The 14,842-nt window shown below is 44.6% G+C and overlaps 1 protein-coding gene across 1 annotated transcript in view; it reads left to right on the top strand.

The window, feature by feature from the left end:
* LOC122545363 (uncharacterized) overlaps window positions 1-14,842 on the top strand; it is a 227,691-nt gene that overhangs the window by 159,644 nt on the left and 53,205 nt on the right. Inside the window, exon 3 of the mRNA XM_087974111.1 lies at window positions 10,349-11,046. Within this exon, the coding sequence (XP_087830237.1) occupies window positions 10,349-11,046 (698 nt within the window). The remainder of the gene's footprint in view (window positions 1-10,348; window positions 11,047-14,842) is intronic.

The following is a 14,842-nucleotide window of genomic DNA, read 5'->3' as shown; positions in this document are numbered from 1 at the left end:
GCAACATGAGTTTAATTTAGATAAATGTGAGGTGTTACATTTTGAAAGGCAAATCAGGGCACGACTTACATAGTTAATGGGGAGTGTTGCTAAACAAAGTGTCCTTGCAGGTTCATAATTCCTTGAAAGTGGAATTGCAGGGAGACAGGATTGTGAAGAAGGCATTTGGTACGCTTTTCTTTATTGGTCAGAGCATTGAGTACAGGGGTTGGGAGGTCATGTTAGGCCACTTTTGGAAAACTGTGTGCAATTCCAGTTGCCCTCCTCTGGAAGAACGTTGTGAAACCTAAAAGGGTTCAGAAAAGATTTACAAAGATGTAGACAGAGTTGGAGGGTTTGAGTGATAGGAAGATGCTGAATACGCCAGGGATAATTTCCCTGTAGCATTAGAGGCTGATGGGTGACCTTACAGAAGTTTATAAGGGATATGGATAGGTTGGATAGCCAAAATCCTTTCCCCATGGTAGGCAACTTCAAACCTAGAGGGCATAGGATTCACGTGAAAAGGGAAAGATTTAAAACGGACCTGAGGGGCAACTTTTTCACACAGAGAGTAGTGCATGTTTGGAATGAGCTGCCAGAGGAAGTGGTGGAGGTTGCTACAATTACATTTAAAAGGCATCTGGATGGATATGTAAATAAGAAGGATTTAGAGGGTACAGGCCAAATGCTGGCAAATGGAATTAGATGAGTTTAGGATATCTGGTCGGCATGGATGAGTTGGACCGAAGGCTCTGTTTCTGTGCTGTATGACTTTAATCATCTTGTGTGAAAGCAGAAGTGTTGTTGTGAAGATTGGACTTTCAGAGCAGCTTTCAAAGATGTTTTGCCTTTACTGGAAGCAGAAGAAGTGACAATGAAATATTTCATTGGTGAGACAGCAACTGAGTACGTGAGTACGTCTAGGATTTTGGTGGAAAGTAGGAATTCATTGCACTGTGGGGGTGAAGTGCTTTAAGGCTTCCCAGCAGTAAGGAAGGTGTGCTGATTGGCGTGCCCAGTGAAGGGTTAGGTGGAAGTTTGAGTTAAACAGCTCATTTCTGCCAGCCTCCAACATTGTATTTCCAATGTTGTCCATCAGAAGGAGCGGTGAATCAGTAACTGGTATTGTTAGAAGCCTTACGATTTTCAGTACTGCAGGAATGGCATTGTTTCATCAGCATTGTAAACGTTACTGGCAGCAGAGGGAGGTGTGGGCTGTATTTACTAGAAACAATTAAACATTTAAATAACGTACATACGAGAGGGCAGGGTGGGATTTGTCTTTCGATTTGCAGAAGGTGGGAGATTCTGGGAGCTGTGATCTGAGGCAAACACAACTGCGGTAAATCATAGAAGCCCTACAGTGTGGAAGCTGGCTATTCATTCCATTAAGTCCATTCTGACCCCTCCGAAGACCATCCTGCTCATACACCCCTCGCGCCTCCACCCCTTAGGGAATCAAGAGTTTGAGATAACACAAGTAAGAAGAGCTGAGATGATGGATAGATCAGCCACGATCTTAATAAATGGTGATGCAGGCTCAACAGGCCAAATGGCCTACTCCTACTTCTATTACTATGAAACAATAACCCTGCATTTCCCATTGGCTAACCCACCTAACCTGTACATCCCTGGGCACTATGGGCAATTTAGCACAGCCAATCCAAATCAAGGTTGGTAAGCAATGTAGTGATGTGGAAAATGGACATCAGAGAAAAATAGAAAGGAACAAGGAGAATAAACGTACCAGCAATTAATACTGGATTCAAAAGATTACAAACAATAAAACTAAAAGCTCAGTATCTGAATGTGTGCTTGTTATGAAGGTTAGAGGTACTGTACCTTGAAGGGGTAGAGGTACTGTACCTTGAAGGGGTAGAGGTACTGTACCTTGAAGGGAGTTAAAAAGCTGAGCAGAACAAAGTGTTCTAAACAAGATGAGAATGTAATATTTGGTCAACACAAATAGAGCAACTGGGTTGCCATGAGGCACAAACAAATTCAAATTTGGCCAATCAGTTTAAATTTTGCCCCAAAATACCAAAGTCCAATCAAGTTTGAATTATGTATTTTGATAATATTAACACCAATAAAATGATCCAATGTTTTGGATTATAAAACCAGGCATTTTTGTGAGTTTTAATACTCTGTGTTGGACATAAAGAGTAAAGTTGTTAATTCTTACTTTAAATATTTACCTCTGGGATAGTACTTTGCCTCTCAAACTTTTACATATTACTGCATGGGGTGAATCATTTCTGTGTTGCTGGTTTAATTTAGCAGAGGGGGTTACTCCGTGTCGTAATAGCGCTGCAACGTAACAAAAGTGAATAAATTGACTGCACACATTGAAGAGAATAATTATGATCTGGGACTCCTTACAGAGACATAGCTTCAGGATGACAAGGATTGGATCCTAAATATTGAGGGGAGATGTGGCATGCAAGTCGAATGGGAAGCTAGGTAAAAGTAACGGTTTGACGCTGCTAATCAAAGCACTGATCACAGGGTAGTCTGGTGTCAGCTCGGATTTCAGGTCCTGGTTTCTTTGTCCTCTATTGATCTCCCTGTTCCCACACAGTTGTTGTCCGTTCTCAGCTCTGCTTCATTTCTGCTGAAGCTTTAACCTCCTTTGACACCTTCCGGAACAATCAAAGTCCAACCCACAATCTCCCAGCCTGTCAACCATCCAGACACAGAGTATCATACCAGAAAATATAACAAAAAAGGCGAAAAGTTAGAATTAAATAGGTGCTTGTGTCTGTTCATTGGCAAGTAACCTAGAAATAGGGGTCTGCCAGGATTCTTATAGTGCCCTATTGAAAAATTGTCTCTCCCTTACATCTAAGTATTAGTACCCAGCTACGATTTATAACAATATTTACATCAACAGAAATAAAGCATCTGTTATGCAATAGACATAGAGATATACAGTATGGAACTAGACTTTTACTCTCTCTTGTGTGTGTGTGTGTGCGCGCGCGTGTGTGTGTCCGAGGTCTATGGGGTGAATTTGTATTTTCAGATACCATCTATTTTGCTCAAAAAATGCACAATCTGCAGGCAGATAATACATGGAATATTGTATAAATTCCACTTTGGAAATAGAACGCGTCTGACTCAAAACCTGGGATACAGACAGACTCTGGCCTCACACCTTTAATGCATTGTCTGAGCTAAGTTGTCATCTTTTCTTATAAAACCTTAAGTTATCTCGAGTCGGTGTCTTATAAGAAGTTCTGGGGTTTACATATTAATGACACCAGCAACTCATTCTAAAGATGAAAGACTTTACAATCCAGGTTTCTTCAATGTATCATTTCAGTGGCATGACTCTGTCATGTTTTGCTGTAAACTCAGTGTCTTATGATCTTATACTCCACAACCACCTGATGAAGGAGCAGTGCTCCGAAAGCTAGTGCTTCCAAATAAACCTGTTGGACTGGCGTCATGTGATTTTTAGCTTTGCCCAGGTTAGGGTGGATTGGCCCTGCTAAATTACCCATGGTGCTCAGGGTTTTGCAGGTGTGGGAGAATTGTAAGAAGCGATTTGATTCCACCTTCTCGTGACTGTCTGTGTGAACTTTGGTATGTTCTCCCCCTTCTGTCTGCGCGGGTTACCTCTGGGTGCTCCGGTTTCCTTCCACAGTCCAAGGATCTGCAGTTTCGGATGGATCGGCTGTGCTAAAGTGTCCAGGGATGTGCAGGTTAGAGTGGGTTAGCCATGGGGAACTGCATGGCTGTAGAGTAAGTTGATGAGTCTGGGTGGGATGCTGTGTGGAAGGTCGGTGTGAATTTGATAGGTGAAATGGCCTGCAGGGATTATATAAGTCTTCTCCTTTTGCCATATGTGTATTGAGAAATGACCTGCTGTGGGAGGAGTAGGCTCCAGTTCATGGGACACTGCCCCAGTCCTGGGGAAGGTGGGAATTGTGCTGTCTCTCTCCCCACCCACCGCCCCCATCCATTCTCTCTCACCCCGCAACTCTCTGCCCCCCATTTTCTCTCTCTCCCCCTCATTCTCTTCCTCCACCCTTTGACCCCCGAGTCTTTCCTTTCCGCCTCCACCAACGTCTGCTCCCCCCAGTCTCTCAATGGCCCCCACACTCTGTCACCCTATCCATTCTGTATCTCTTTCAACTCCCATTAAACTTTCTCATGTCTCGAGCTCTGTTTGATCGCTGTATCAAGCTCTTAGAAGAGAGAGAGAGAGAGAATGGTTGGTGAGGAAACTGCCTGGGAGATGGGGGTGCACGAGAAATGGCTGATCTTTCAAATTGAGAGTAACTGAAATAATATATTCAGAAACAGCATTAAAGTTTGAATGCATGTTCAATTTTATATGAAGACAAAGCTGCAGCCATCTTTCTCAAACTTGCTTTGAACTATGTGCAGTTGAGGACAGGCTGTTCGGGGTGAATGAGGCTTTTGCTCGAAATGTCAATTTTCCCGAAATGTCAATTTTCCTGCTCCTCAGATGTTGCCTGACCTGCTGTGCTTTTCCAGCACCACATTCTTGACTCAAATCTCCAGCATCTGCAGTACTCACTTTCTCCCGTTAGGGGTGAATGGCCGAACCCTAGTCTTGAAAAATTGGTTCTGTTAGAAGGTGTAGAGGTGTATTCTACCTTCAAGAGAGTTGAAAAGCGAGCAGAACCACCTGACGTAGCACCAAGCGTTCTGAACAAGGTAACAATTTAACATTTGGTCGAACAGCTCTGTAGCTGGGTTGCCTGGAGATAAAAACATACTCAATTTTGGCCAATCGATTTAAAATCTTGCCCCAAAATACTGAATTCCAATCAAGTTTGAATTTAGTATTTTGAGAATATTGGTTAGCACTGCTGCCTCACACCACCAGGGTCGATTCCAGCCTTGGGTGACTGACTGTGTGGAGTTTGCACATTCTCCCCGTGTCTGCGTGGATTTGCTCTGGGTGCTCCAGTTTCCTCCCACAGTCCAAAGATGTGCAGGTCAGGTGAAGTGGCTATACTATATTGCCCGTAGTGTTAGGTGCATTCGTCAGAGGGAAATGGGTCTGGGTGGGTTACTGTTTGGAGTGTCAGTGTGGACTGGTTGGACCGAAGGGCCTGGTTCCGCACTGTAGGGAATTTAATCCAATCTAATATTAACACCAATGAAACGATTTGATGCTTTGGAGTACAAAATCAAAACAAAAAGTTGAACAGTTACAGGAGAACTGCCAAAAGACCAACAAATGTAGGCTGCTAGTGAGAACTCTGAGAGTACCTGTCCAGAGAAGGAGTCTGCACAGAGAAAAAACATCGACACCGACCTGGAGAGCAAATCTACAGAGGAAGGTACAAAGAGAAGATTTAACAGCTGGCTGGGTTTGAAGTTTGAATCTTTCGGTAAATCTTAATCAGGGGTTTTTATTGGACTGGTATCATATAGGGGAAGGTAGAAGATAGGTTAGAGACAGGAGTTGTAAATAGTTGTTAATTAATTATTCTCCGTTAGACTTTAATAAATAAAGTTGTTAATTTTTACTTTAAATACTGACCTTTGGGAATAGTTTCTTGGTTCTTGAATTTTCAGATGACTGCATGGGTTAAACCTTCTCTATGTTGCTGGTTTAAATTAGGTAGGGGAGGTTGCACCCAATGTTTTAAAATTTGAGGGCTTTCGTCCGAGATTTGAACTGGTTTAGACAGATTTGAATAGATTTGGCGATACGAAAAATCCCAGCAGATTTAAACACTTGCAAGTTAGTGTCCTAGATCATTAAATAAAACTTTAAATAGTGACTTTTAGAAACAGTTCCTTACCTCTTGAATTTTCACATTACCACATGGGGTAAATCTTTTTTGGGTTTAAATTAGTTGGGGGGGGGGGGGTGCAGTCCGTGTCATAACAATTCTGACTATGTAGAAACAGTAGTGGAGCGTGGAAACAAACTGTTTGTTCCGTGCCTGTCGAATATCCTAAATTAATCTAGGCCCATTTGCCAGCTCCTGGCCCATATCCCTCCAAACCTTCCTGTTCATATACCCATCCAGATGCCTTTTGAATATTGTAATTGTACCAGCCTCCACCACTTCCTCTGGGAGCTCATTCAATCCACGCACCACCCGCTGCGTAAAATAGTTGCCCTTTAGGTCCCTTTTAGTCCTTTCCCCTCTCACCCTAATATAAATCAATTGCTGCTTTTTCTGAACAGGCTCAGTGGCTGGCATTGCTGCCTTATAGCGCTGGGGACCCAGGTTTGATCCCAGTTTCGGGCAACTGTCTGAGTGGAGTTTGCACCTTCTCCCCATGTCTGCGTGGGATTCCTTTGGTGCTCCGGTTTCTCCCCACAATCCAAAGATGTGCAGGTTTGGAGAGGGCACTTGTGGGGAATTAACTTTCACACTTTTTTTCTACTCCTTAGGTCCCTTTTAAATCTTTCCCCTCTCACCTTCAACCTTTGCCCTCCAGTTTGGGAGTCCCCTACCCTGAGGAAAAGATGAGTCGTCAAATAAAATGTGGAGCTGCAGGATAAATATAAAATGTTGCTCCAGCCTTTCTTGTCTCCGAGTGTCATTTGGGCACAAAACCTGTCGGTAACACCAGCAACTTCACAGAGCATCTTGCGCATGCTCCTCGGTGACAACACACACTGCGCATGGTCGCCGGTGTCAGCAAAACCTGTGCGTGCTCCTGGTTGTCCGCGGAAACTGCGCGTGATCTTCTTTTGTTGGGCCAATCGGAAGCCCTGGAGGACCGGAAGGAGCGTGGTCCTCCTAATCAGAGACACCCCTATTGTGTGTGTGTCTCTCTCTCTTAATCTCAATTTATGGAGGGGAGAGATTCTGGAAAAGTTGGGCCAGGTCTGTGTCTCAGTTGGCAAACTCATGGAAAATGCAGTACCACGATGTGAAGTGATAGCATTCCCTGTGGGGGGTGGGGAGGGAAAGCAGAAAGGAGATGCATTGTTTAAATGGTGATATATTGGGATGTGGAGAAAGTGAGGACCGCAAATGTTGGAGATCAGAGTCAAAAAGTGTGGTGCTCGAAAAGCACAGCAAATGAGGCAGCATCCGAGGAGCAGGAGAGTCAGCGTTACAGGCACGAGCTCTTCATCAGGAATGTGTATGAAGGGGCCTCAGCGTCCTTCCATACCAGTCAATGCCAGTTGTGAGGTAGGTGCAGAAAGCAATGAGCAAAGCAGGTGTTATCTTAGCAAGAGGAATTGAGTTCAGAAGTGGGGATGTCTTCCTGCAGTTATGGGATCATTGAATATATTCAAGGCTGAGTTCATCTGATTTTGGAACAACAAAGAAGTGGATGTTTATGGGGGAAGGCAAGGAAATGGTTTTCAGACCATTGCAGAACAATTACCGAGTCAAACAGCACAGAAACAGTCCAACTACTCCATGCTATGTTCTCAAACTAATCTAATCCCATCTGCCAGTGTTTGGCCTATATCCCTCAGTCACAAAGCTGGTCCTTTTTACTAAAAGCTGGTCCTTTTTACTAAAAGCTGGTCCTTTTTACTAAAAGCTGGTCCTTTTTACTAAAAGCTGGTCCTTTTTACTAAAAGCTGGTCCTTTTTACTAAAAGCTGGTCCTTTTACTAAAAGCTGGTCCTTCTTCTCAAGGATGCTGTGTCCTTGGTTTTTTTTCAGAGGGGTGGTAAATAAACCTGGGCTCCGAAGTGACTGGTTTAGTACAGAGATGAAAAACAGTATTGGGAGGCATTTTTGGTTATATGTAAACAGATGAGACTTGAGGCCAAAGCTTTTGTTTTAGAAGTGACCTGTACAATGAAAGGGGAGTGGTCAGTCCTGAAAGCTGAAGTCTCGTTTGGGTGAGTTAAGCAGTGGACTATGTGGAGAAAGGCTGCTAACACTGTCTCCTTCTGCCCTTCTAACTTCAACTGTAAGCCTCTGTTTCAGTTTTACTTTGTTTAAGGGGTTTGTTTTTTTTTGGTACTGTTGTGTTCAAGCATTGCGAAGAGTGTTAAGAGTTTCTCCACAACTTGTACTGTACTTAATAAAGTTTGGTTGTTCACAGAAGTTGGCGTATTGCAGTGTAAGAAGCTCAAGCAAAAGAACTTAACAAAGGAACCGAAGGGATAAGTCTTTCATGCAGAAAGTGGCATGTTTAAGGAAAGAGCTGTCAGAGGAAGTGGTGGGTGCTGGTACAATTATGACATTAACAGGCATCTGGATGGGTATACGATTAGGAAGGGTTTAGACGATATGGGCCAAATGCTGGCAAATTGGCCGGGATTAGGTTAGGTTATCTCATTGGCACGCATGAATTAGACCGAAGGGTCTGTTTCTGTGCTACATATCTCTATCACTCTGGCTTGCCACTAACATTTGCCACATCTATATGTACAGTTTCTCTCTGGTGTCAGTGTCAATGCCTTGATATCTCATTCTTAACTGGACTGGCAGTGCTTGGAATATAATACGGCAAAATGAGGGCAATTCACATAAAACATCCCCCTATGCACCGATAGTGGGAGCATGGGGATTCCAACCGGGATTTACAGATGCCACTTTTAAACTCTGGAGATCCAGGGGTATCTCATGTTTAGGGGATCTATTTAAAGATGGGGTCCAGATGTCTTTTGAACAGCTGCGTCAGAAATTCGGATTACCTAATGGAGACCTCTTTCGATACTTCCAAATTCGAGATTATATACAGAAGAAGACCACGTTATTAGATAGTCTTTATAAATCAGATAGAGAATGTAGTATCCTACGACCAGTGGGGGTATTTTCCATCAGTACTATTTATCATTTACTACATGATGAAGTATCGGGAGATATGTATAATCTGCTTAAAACATGAGATCAGGATTTGGGACTAGAAATCTCTATAGAAACGTGGAATGATATTTGGGAAAATGCTAGAAGAATTACTATCTGTAACAGAACCCAGGCTATCCAGCTGAAGATACTTCATAGGGCCCATATAGCACCGGTTCGATTGGCAAAATTTAAGGCAGGAGCATCTCCAATGTGTCCTAAATGCAAAATAGAAGTGGGCACTCATGTACATTGCTTATGGACCTGTCATAAGATCCGTAGATATTGGACTAAAGTAGCAAGTACCCTGACAGAAATTTTAGGAACGGAAATTAAAGTGGACCCCGTATCTCTCCTCTTGGGCTTTTCGAACCTTCCCTCCCTGGACACATACGGGAAGAGACTATTTTCTATTCTTTCTTTCGTGCAAGGAAAAATATTTTGGTGAACTGGGCGGCTGAGGGCCACCCTGGACTTTCAAATTGGCACAGATTAAATATGGAATGTATTCTCCTTGACTTCCTTACAAATATGGTGCACCGAAAGACCGAATTATTTTATAAAATATGGCAGCCCTTCTTGAATTACATAAATACAGATATTTCGGCTATCCTAACAAGGGCTTTTATTTAATTGAGATTACAAACCTGGCTGGTCCGGGGCCCCTCGGGGGAGGAATCCCGCACGAATACGGGTTTTATTATATCTGATGCTAACACATCCCGAGCATGTAAGACACTTAAATATATGCTCTGGTTAGTTGTAGGTTAGATTAGTAGATAGTTGAGTTTTGTTTTTTTTTCTTTTTCTTTTTTTTTCTGTTTTTTGTTAAATTTTGGCTATTGTATATTTGAGTTAATTGTATATCAATGTTTATATCTGAGAGTTTTGTTTATTTTTGTAAACTTGATAAAATGTTAAATTTCTAATAAAATATCTATAAAAAAAACTGGACTGGCAGTGATGACTTTTGTAATCTTTTCTTACAGACTATCTGAAGACAGAAGTTTCAAGTTAACAGATAAAGGGCTTATGTCCAAAATGTTGATTCTCCTGCTTCTCTGATGCTTCTTGCCATGCTGCGCTTTTCCAGCGATGCAGTTTTTGACTCTGACTCTCCAGCGTCTCCAATCCTCACTTTCACATCAATGTCTGACAGTTACTCAATCCATCAGGACCGCAACAATTTTCAACTATGATTCTGTGAGAAGGAGCAAAGCTTTCTTTTTGGTTCCTGTTTGAGTACGGGGGGACTGGTTGAAAGACCCTACTGTTGCAGCGCACTGAGTGTGAAGCCTGAAACAACTCTACTGCCTGGAAAGAAGAATTCATGGCAGGGTTGTACACGTGTGTGTGCAGCTGAAGCTTCGGCCATGGAGAAACCCGAGGAAACACGCCCTGTTGAGAAACCATGGAATTGTGGCGACTGCGGGAAGGGCTTCCATGTCCCACCTGTCCTGGCGGCTCATCAGTGCAATCACACTGGGAAGAGGCCGTTCTCCTGCCCCGAGCGGGCAAAGGGCTTTACTTGCTCCTTTGTCCTGCTGCCCCACCAGCATATACACACTGGTGAGAGGAAGTTTTACTGCTCCATGTGCGGGAAAGGATTCACTTGGGTGGACAACCTCCAGACCCACCAGCGATTCCACGCAGGGGAGAGGCTCTTCAGTTGCCACGAATGCGGGAAAGCCTTCAGCAATTCCTCCAACCTGCTGACGCACCGGCGAGTCCACACGGGGGAGAGGCCATTCAGCTGCCCTGAATGCGGGAAGGCCTTCAGCGATTCCTCCAACCTGCTGAGGCACCGGCGGGTCCACACGGGGGTGAGGCCCTTCAGCTGCCCAGAGTGCGGGAAGGCCTTCAGCAATTCCTCCTCCCTGCTGGCCCATCAGCGGGTCCACACGGGAGAGAGGCCCTTCAGCTGCCTAGAGTGTGGGAAGGCCTTCAGCAATTCCTCCAACCTGCTGGCCCATCAGCGGATCCACACGGGGGAGCGGCCCTTCAGCTGCCCAGATTGCGGGAAGGCCTTCAGTAAATCCTCCAACCTGCTGGCCCATCAGCGGGTCCACACGGGGGAGAGGCCCTTCAGCTGTCCAGTGTGCGGGAAGGCCTTCAGCAATTCCTCCGACCTGCTGAGACACCGGCGAATCCACATGAGGGAGAGGCCTTTCGCTTGCTCTGAGTGTGGTAAGGCCTTCAGCAATTCCTCTGACCTGTTGTCCCACCAGCGGGTCCACACTAGGGAAAAGCCATTCAGCTGCCCCGAGTGCGGGAAGGGGTTCTCCCACTCCTCCAAACTGCTGGCCCATCAATGGGTCCACACCAGGGAGAGGCCGTTTGCCTGCCCTGACTGCGGGCGGACAATAGACAATAGGTGCAGGAATAGGCCATTCTGCCCTTCGAGCCTGCACCGCCATTCAATATAATCATGGCTGATCATTCCTAGTCAGTATCCTGTTCCTGCCTTATCTCCATAACCCTTGATTCCACTATCTTTGAGAGCTCTATCCAACTCCTTCTTAAATGAATCCAGAGACTGGGCCTCCACTGCTCCCTGTGGCAGAGCATTCCACACAGCCACCACTCTCTGCTTGAAGAAGTTTCTCCTGAGCTCTGTCCGAAATGGCCTACCCCGTATTTTTAAGCTGTGTCCTCTGGTTCGGCACTCACCCATCAGTGGAAATATGTTTCCTACTGCCAGTGTGTCCAATCCTTTCATAATCTTATACATCTCAATCAGATCCCCTCTCAATCTTCGAAACTCAAGGGTATACAAGCCCAGTCGCTTCAGTCTTTCAGTGTAAGGTAATCCTGCCATTCCAGGAATTGACCTCGTGAACCTATGCTGCACTCCCTCAATAGCCAGAATGTCTTTTCTCAAATTTGGAGACCAGAACTGCACACAGTACTCCAGGTGTGGTCTCACCAGGGCCCTGTACAGCTGCAGAAGCACCTCTTTGCTTCTATACTCAATTCCTCTTGTTATGAAGGCCAGCATGCTGTTAGCCTTCTTCATTACCTGCTGTACCTGCATGCTTGCCTTCATTGACTGGTGTACAAGCACACCCAGATCTCTCTGTACTGCCCCTTTACATAAGTTGATTCCATTGAGGTAGTAGTCTGCCTTCCTGTTCTTGCTACCAAAGTGGATAACCATACATTTATCCACATTAAACTGCATCTGCTATGCATCTGCCCACTCACCTAACTTGTCCAGGTCACCCTGTAATCTCTTAACATCCTCATCACTTTTCACCCTGCCATCCAGCTTTGTATCATCAGCAAATTTGCTAATGTTATTGCTGATACCATCTTCTACATCATTAACATATATTGTAAAAAGCTGTGGTCCCAGCACGGATCCTTGCGGTACCCCACTGGTCACTGCCTGCCATTCCGAAATGGGGCCGTTTATCACTTTGTTTCCTATTAGCCAACCAATTTTCAATCCAGTCTAGTACTTTGCCCCCAATACCATGCACCCTAATTTTACTCACTAACCTCCTGTGTGGGACTTTATCAAAAGCTTTCTGAAAGTCCAGGTACACTACATCTACTGGATTTCCCTCGTCCAACTTCATAGTTACATCCTCAAAAAATTCAAGAAGATTAGTCAAGCATGATTTCCCCTTCATAAATCCATGCTGACTCTGTCCTATCCTGTTACTACTATCCAGATGTGCAGTAATTTCATCCTTTATGATAGACTCCAGCATCTTTCCCAACACTGAGGTCAGACTAACTGGTCTATAATTACCTGCTTTCTCTCGCCCACCTTTCTGAAAAAGTGGTATAACATTTGCCACCCTCCAATCCTCAGGAACCAACCCCGAATCTATTGAACTCTGGAAAATAATCACCAACGCATCCACGATTTCCCGAGCCACCTCCTTCAGTACCCTGGGATGCAGACCATCAGGCCCCGGAGACTTATCAACCTTCAGACCTAACAGCTTCTCCAACACCAAATTCTGGCAAATATAAATTCCCTTAAGTTCAGGTCTTCAGCCACTGTTACCTCAGGGAGATTGCTTGTGTCTTCCCCAGTGAACACAAATCTGAAGTACCCATTTAATTCCTCAGCCATTTCTTTGTTCCTAGTAATATATTCCCCTGTTTCTGTCTTCAAGGGCCCAATTTTTGTCCTAACCATTTTTTTGCCTTGCACATACCTAAAAAAGCTTTTACTATCCTCCTTAATATTCTTGGCCAGTTTACCATCGTACCTCATTTTTCCTCTGCGTATTTCCTTCTTAGTAATCCTCTGTTGCTCTTTAAAAGCTTCCCAGTCCTCAGTTTTCCCACTTATCTTAGCTATGTTATACTTTTTCTCTTTTAACTTTATATGTTTCTTTACTTCCCTCGTCAGCCACGGCCGCCCATGCCTCCTCCTGGGATCTTTCTTCCTTTTAGGAATGAACTGATCCTGCAACTTCTGCATTATACACAGAAATATCCGCCATTGTTCCTCCACGGTCATCCATTGAACTTTGGCCAGCTCCTCCCTCATAGCTCCATAATTCCCTTTATTCAACAGAAGTATTGTCACTTCCGACTGTACCCTCTCCCTCTCAAATTGCATATTGAAGCTTATTGTATTATGGTCACTACTTCGCAATGGCTCCTTCACTTCGAGGTCTTTGACCAGTTCTCATTGTCCTGCAACTTGCGGAGGCACCAGTGCATCCAACAATCAGATTCCACCAGTGACGCTGCAGTGGGTCACCCCCAGGGCTGAACCTCCTGCCCATTCTGACAGTGGGTGCAGTGAGCTTTTGTGTTTTGTGCTGGACTCACCCCCACCAAGCCCACCTACGTGGCTCAGGGGTGGCATGGTGACTCAGTGGTTAGTACGATGCCTCACGATGCTGACCTGGGTTCAATTCCACCCTTGGGGTGACAGTCTGTGTGTCGCTTTCACGTTGCACGCCCCACGTCTGTATGGGTTACCTCTGAGTGCTCTGGTTTCCTTCCCCTGGTCTAAAGGTGTGCAGGTTAGGATGAATTGGCCCATCTAAATTGCCCTATAGTGTTCAGGGATGTGTCGGTGTGGTGCATTAGTTGGGGTAAATGTAGAGGAATAGGGATAGGGGAATGGCTGGGTTACTCTGCGGAGGGCCAGTGTGGACTTGTTTCCATACTGTAGGGAATCTAATCTTTAAAAAAAAAGAATTCCTCCAAGCAATCTTGATAAAATATGCCGAGTTGGACAAAGTATCCCATCAAGTTTGAGTTGAAGAAGTCGGAAGTCACATGACACCATGTTACAGTGCAACAAGTTTATTTGAAATCACAAGCTTTCGGAGCATTGCTCTTTCATGAGTGCTGCTCCTTCATCACTTCATCTGGTGCCATGTGACTTCTGACCTTGTCCACCCCAATTCAACACCAGCACCTCCGCATCAGAGTTGACGAATGAGATTGGATTTTATTCGGCCTGATTGTGAGATGTTCCATTTGGAAACTCAAAACTGTCTGACCAACAAAGAGATGCAAATCATAGAGTCCTTCAGCAGGAGACAGGCCCTTCGGCCCAACATGGTCCACATCGACCAAACTGTCCATCAACACTCAGCCCATTTCCATGCACTTGGCCCATTTCCTTCCATACCTTTCCTATCCACGTATTTGTCCAAATGCCTTTTAAATGATGTTAATGTACCCACCTCAACCACTTCCGCTGGCATCTCATTCCATATGTGTACCACCGTCTGCGTGAAAAGAAACGTTGCCCCTCACATTCCCTTTTATTCTTTTTCCTCTAACCTTAAACTGATGTCCTCTAGCCCTCACTTCCCCAACCCCGGGGTAAAAGTCTGAGTGCATTCACCCTCTCACGATCTCTTCACTTCTCGAAGGGCCTCTCTCAGACTCTTAATGCTCTAAATAAAAATATCTCAGCTTGTCCAACCTCTCCCTTTTACACAGACCCTTGAATCCTGGTAACATCCTTGTATATGTCTTCAGCACGCTTCCAAGTTTAATAACATATTTGTTATAGACACTGCCCTGTCTACCTATTTTGTTAGAAATATAGGACCTAATCCAAACTGGGTAATCTGGCTGATGGGGCAGGAAACCACTTCCTTTCTTGAGAGA

This window comes from Chiloscyllium plagiosum, unplaced genomic scaffold, assembly GCF_037043375.1.
Source record: "Chiloscyllium plagiosum isolate Xiang-an unplaced genomic scaffold, Cpla_swu_hap1 HiC_scaffold_27, whole genome shotgun sequence".
Taxonomy (NCBI): domain Eukaryota; kingdom Metazoa; phylum Chordata; class Chondrichthyes; order Orectolobiformes; family Hemiscylliidae; genus Chiloscyllium; species Chiloscyllium plagiosum.
Note: the sequence above shows the minus strand (reverse complement) of the source record. Positions and strands in the feature narration are given on the sequence as shown.